General features: G+C 49.7%; 1 protein-coding gene across 1 annotated transcript in view; it reads left to right on the plus strand.

The window, feature by feature from the left end:
- The window catches only part of metrn (meteorin, glial cell differentiation regulator), a 5,610-nt gene extending 1,156 nt beyond the window's left edge, over positions 1–4,454 (plus strand). The window contains exons 2-4 of the mRNA XM_030340838.1: positions 1–289; positions 1,598–1,657; positions 2,803–4,454. The exon at positions 1–289 is cut by the window's left edge and continues 154 nt beyond it. Of these exons, the coding sequence (XP_030196698.1) occupies positions 1–289; positions 1,598–1,657; positions 2,803–3,116 (663 nt within the window). The 3' untranslated portion in view covers positions 3,117–4,454. The remainder of the gene's footprint in view (positions 290–1,597; positions 1,658–2,802) is intronic.
- Positions 4,455–6,071: the final 1,617 nt, after the last annotated feature.

The following is a 6,071-nucleotide window of genomic DNA, read 5'->3' on the forward strand; positions in this document are numbered from 1 at the left end:
TCGGGCCTCATCACGGCCTGCGTCAAGCCCTCCGGAGACTTCCACGGGGCCCAGCTGTACCTGGAGCGGGACGGGGTGCTGGAGCTGCTGCTGGGGGACCGCGGGGCGGACCCCGCCGCGCCCCCCAGGGTGCGCTGCTTCAGCCGGCTGCCCGGGGAGAGGCTGGCCCTCTACCTGCAGGCCACGCCCCACCAGGACATCAGCCGACGCATCGCCGCCTTCCGCTACGAGCTGAGAGGGGATTGGACGGCTCGGCTGTCCCTGGACTCCAACCGCGTCAGCAGCGAAGGTGAGCACCAATCAGACGGCCCGGTCGAAATGGACATGATACCGTTGTTTGGTTTGCAAAAGGTGATCGATCAGGAGCGAGAGGACGGGTAGAGTGGATGGATTGATAAGGGAGATTGATATAAAGGACGTTGAGCGGTTGATGAAGAGGACCCTCTCACATCATCGACGGAGGAGGGGTCTAATTCCTAAGACATGATCGTTAAGTGTAGCGCTGTTACCTGCGGTAGAACATCCAGCCAGCCAATCAGAAGCTGTCACATTAGACCCGGGCACCCTGACGCGTCCTGAGGGTCTAGCAGCGTGTGCAGCCATGCAGAACGCACTGCACTGGTGCAGACAGAGGGAGAGAGAGGGGGGGGGGGTCGAGGGACAATAGCCCAGTATGTGGGGCTCTCCAAAGCCCTTTCATTGAGGGCTGCCTCAGCATTCTTCTCTGCATTACTGCCGTAACCTAGACGACGACGGGGTCGAGAAGCTCCCCCCACCGGTCTCTCTCTCTGTCTCTCACTCTCTCTCTCTCACCCCAGTAACTGATTAGGTTCGGGGGGAGATGGGGGAGGGGAGAGGAGGGAAGGCGATGTGGGAGAATGTGGCTGAGGACCGAGGGGGCCTCATCAGAACAAGAGAGAGTTAGAGAAGTTTGAAAAATGCCTCTCCTCTTCATCCTCCTCCTCTTCCTCTGCAGAGCTAACGGCTGCAGCCATACAGTCTTCTACTCCCATGATGCACTGCTTCCCCCCAATCTGGGCCCTAACCTTTTAAATGACCTCAACTTAACCATCTCGAACTCTGATAGCTAAACTTAACCATCTTATCCCTGATACCTAAACTTAATCATCACTAACCTAACACCGGATTTAAACCATCTCTTACGTAACCCTGGACTTCATGAAACCAGTTGTAGAGAAGGTTCTCCCAGAGACATGCTGCATGTCAGGAAGGAAGCTACTTCACCAAACTAGAATGGAAGTATGCTCATTAAACCCCCCCACCCCACTCCCCCCGTGGGCCCTTGATGAGGTGGTAGCTAGGCTGGCACTTGATGAGGTGTGAAACGGCCCAGGTCAGGGTGTGACCTCACACATCTCTCTACCCGCTTGCCACAGCTGTCTGCGTGGGCGGCGGGTTGTGTGTGTGTGATACTCCATGTCTGGCCCACAAGATATAAGACTATAAGATATGAAACTAAGCTGGTGTGTTCACAGACAAAGAGACATAGCACTGTAAGAGGTATTAGAAGAGTGAAAGGACCGGTGCAGCTCTGTGGCGACGGGCTGGGAGTTAATGAAGCTCTGTCTCTCCCCAGATGCCTGCAGGCCCTGCAACAACACCGAGATCCTGATGGCCGTCTGCACCAGCGACTTCGGTAGGTTTACTACTGACAGCCTCTCCAAATGACCCTCATAAAGCAATAAACATACACTCGCACAGAGCAAAGCACACGTACACATACACGCAACAACTACTTACAGACAGAACAAGGTACAAGTACACACAGGCAGACTGAACCACAATGTATACTAGTTCTCTTTTCAATAAACCATTTGCTTCCATGATCTGATTCCGAACCAATTTACTGCAGGAATCCAACAATCATTCCTATCGCATTTGCTTAAAGTCAAACCCCCTGGAGACCGAGAGAATTCAATCCAAATCCTCCCTCCAAAACCTCCTAATATATGCAAGGTTAAAGGTGAAATAGCACTGCATTGTTCCCCTGCCTTTAGAAACCCTTCCCAGCCCCAGGGGCAGTGTAGTGGGCTAATCCACCCACCCCCGCCAGAGGGGAGAGTGGTGTGGTCCACCAGGGGAAGGACCTTCAGAGCGTGACACTTTTATGAGCGATATTCAAACACTTTAAGAGGACTGTAAAACTGGACGTCTAGACTGCAGCCAATGTGGCCCAGCCTCGGATTTCAGTTCAATGAGAAACAAAACCTCTTATTAGAAGTGTTTCCAGGGATACGTTTATGAAAAACAATGAAGTGGAAAGAAATAGATAGATAAGATAAATAACAGCGTTATTAAATGAAAGCTTCGGTCACTCCGCAGCGTCAGTGTTCAACTTGGATTTATAGCTCAGATCAGAGTTTTATTTAGCTGTTGACATTATAATAGATTTTTTTATTTCACAAAGGCATAAAATAAACAACACAAAGACACTTTAGGGCAGCTTGACGCCTCTGGAGACACAGCTTCCATAGTAGGGGAGCAGCCTTAGACGGGAGGGCAGAACGTTGTGCAGAGTTAGATGAAGATGCTTGATGGACTAGTGGCATTCAACAGGAAACACAACGGGGCTATCGTAGGTGAAGGATCGTCAGGAAAGGAGAGTCATCATGTTCAGTGTAACCACTGTCTCCTTCGCTAGTTGGAGAAACGACTAGTTTGGTTTAAATGTCTTGCGGTCTCATCAGTCCCGCCTTTACACATCAAGCCAGTTGACGCCCCTCAGACTCTAACCCAGGGCGTTCCAGACGGTAACCAGGCTTCCTCTGTTCTCTTCTTCAGTGGTGCGAGGCAACATCCGCTCGGTGGAGGCGGACCAGAGCCTCCGGGCGGCGGTCATCAAGGTCAGCGCCACCCGCGTCTTCCGGCAGAAGTACGCCCTGTTCACAGGCGCGGGGCGGCTGACCCGGCGCGGCGACATCAGGACCTTCCAGCAGTGCGGCGTGCGGCCCGGTGCCGGCAGCTTCCTGTTCACCGGCCGGGTGCACTTCGGCGAGGCGTGGCTGGGCTGCGCGCCGCGCTACAAGGACTTCCTGCAGGCCTACCTGGTCGCCAAGGAGGCGCGGCAGATCCCGTGTGAGCTGGCGGTGGACTGAAGTCAGAACCGGGGAGAGACACTACGGCGCCGTTCTGAAGCTCGGAACCCAGAGCTTGAAGACCCGGGTTCTGAACCCGGGTCTCCCAGGGTGCACAGAGCCTGATCCACACAGGAGCCAGTCCTGGTGCGAGCGTCCTGAATGTGATGTCCGCGGAGAAGCCAGGGGGACCACCGTGTGGTCCGGTGGTTTGATTCCAGGGGGACCACCGGGTGATCCTGTGGTTTGATTCCCAGTGCAATAAGCTGTGAGCTCCCCTCCCCAGACCAGGGGAGATGGAGATGAACTATCTGCTGCTGTAATACCACCAAACTGTTCTAGAAGAAGCATTCCTGTCAATGCAGGCTCGCTGACGCCCCCGCTGAGGAGGACTGCTCGGGCGGTGCGTTCAAGGAACTCAGGAAACGAGGAATGTTTTGTATGGTTCTGAATGGTTCTTGTATGAAATGTGTTGGGAGATCCGTTCTGGAGTTGGAAACAGGAAGAAGAATTAAAGTTCATGTTTTCATAGCTACGACGAGGCAGCCAGTCCCCATCGGCGCTGTTCCTTAGCAGGCGAAATGTAGTCATTTAAAATTATATAAAATTAATGAATTAAAATTTGCACTGATAAGGAGATGGACGTCTGAAAGAGAGATGCTAGAAGCAATGAACCAAATGCATAGCGACTATATGTAGCATAGCAGAGCAACTGAGAAGTTAATATACGTGGCCCAGAGCTGAAGCGAGCATGAAGCAACGCTTGTCTAGGTTAAAGCTTTGCAGACTTTTAGCTCAGAGGAGTGCTGAAAGCACTTTTTCGTAACCTAGCTGGCCGATCTGGTTGGTGAATAGGTCCAGGGTCCACTTCCCTGAATAATCATCTTGAAGAGATGTGGCCTACCAGGGCTCTGTCCTGGCTACCCCCCCCCCCCCCCCCCCCTTTCGTTGGTTTAATCATCTCAAACACCTTATCTCATTCTTTCCTCAACAATGCTTGCTTTTAAAGTGGTTTCCAAGTGAAAACTTTGTTCCCCAAAACACGCCATTTCACGGTGAGGCCATCACACCAGGAATACCAAGAAGACTGAGCTAAAGGGCCTCAGAAGGCCAGCAGCTCCTACCCCCCTGGCCCGCTGCTTTCATCTGCACTAGTGGAAAACACAGGGAGTGGGGTCAAACCAAACCAGTAGAAGCTGTTCACTGCCATTTGATACAGTTTATATTGTTTGTACGTTCTGCTCATACCAATGTGGATGTAAATATGTTAATAAGAAAATTTAGAAATTAACTTGGAAAAAAATGTTCAAGTGTTGTCTATTATCTGCTTTCTGTGTTATTAAAATGTTTCAGAAAAGATTTCTGTCTTCGAATTAGTCTTTTGTAAAATGTCCCAGATGTACATCAGCTATGACTTTTGTTCCTCATATACGTTCTGATATTGGGCAGTCGATGAGCCATTGACATCCATTCTATTACAAATGATTGGTCATCAGCTCCCATAGCTCTATCTTAGTTATGTCACAACAAGGTGAGGACCTTCCCTGGCTGGGAGTATATCTCAAATGGTGCCCACAAATGAACAAATCCACCAGTTTGGATTCTGTGATCACATGCCCTGTGTATGCCCATGGACTCTGAGACTAAGAGGTGAGCAGTTAGAGTTCTTGAATGTGAAATATCCTGATCATGAGCAAGATGGCAAATCTTCTATTGAATGGTTAATCTTTTATTGCTTTGACCAAATTGATGCAATGGACTAGCTCGATGGGGAAAAAAATAAACATTTGTGCTTAGTTGTCTGTGATACAGTAAATGAGCACTTCATTCAGAAGTGAAGGCTGCTTTGCCTCAGTTAAAATCAATCACTAACTGACTTATTGAAATGTTGCTCTGCACTCAGAATTGATCATTTTAACGCAGCCACTGGCTTCTAACAGGATGCTAACTGCACGCCTCTGAAGTCAGTGAGTATGCTCATGGAGAACTGAGTGTGCTCAGTATGCTCAGTGGCGGGTCAACACAATCAGAACTTGTGGATCAGTTCATCTGCTGAGGAACCTGTTCAGCGAGGGGCAGTTTGTATGAGCATACCTGTGTTGGACAAGACAACGATGGAGCCATGGGAGCTGCTCAACAGGCGTTTGTAATAGAATGGATGTGAAAGGCTTTAGTAGCCTGCACCGTTGGGGGGGATGACGTGGTAATGTGACGACATAGTCAATGTCCAAACAGCAGACCAGGCAAATCCTCTAACTTCACTGTAAAGCTGTTGTGCAAAACAACAGTCCCAACAGACGTCCTAGATCAACATTCAGTTGAACTTCAGGGTTTTAAGCTGTCAGGAAAAATGACCCAACTTTGACGACGCTGTAGACAGAGCAAGACTCGGTGAGTAGCCGAAGCTTTGTGGGGATTAGTCCCAGCTGAGCTATGAGCGAGAACAACGGCATAACAACGCCTTACTGTGTGAATGCAGGAACGATGGCTGAAGGCCTGAGATGTTTGGTATTTAAAGAGTTTTAGACGTCCCCAGCACAGCACGGAGGGCCCCTGAAAGAGAGCCTGAAAGGGCCCCAAACAAACGACTTGCCTGAGCGGGTGAGGGGCCCACCGAACACACAGCCATTAGAGAGGGGCCGGGAGAAGACCGGGAACAGAGCTGAATGGAAACGCTGGGAATTCTGTTGTCCCTCAACTTTAAGAGAAAATTCCAGAAAGACATAAAAACTAATTTGGAACTCGGCATGAGAAACCCAAAGCTAAATAACTTGGTGGAGGTTGTTCTTATAGAACAGATAGAGCTAAATAACCCATATGAGGTTGTTCTTATAGAACAGATAGAGCTAAAGAACCCATATGAGGTTGTTCTTATAGAACAGATAGAGCTAAAGAACCCATATGAGGTTGTTCTTATACAACAGATAGAGCTAAAGAACCCATATGAGGTTGTTCTTATAGAACAGATAGAGCTAA

Source organism: Gadus morhua, chromosome 18, assembly GCF_902167405.1.
Source record: "Gadus morhua chromosome 18, gadMor3.0, whole genome shotgun sequence".
NCBI lineage: Eukaryota > Metazoa > Chordata > Actinopteri > Gadiformes > Gadidae > Gadus > Gadus morhua.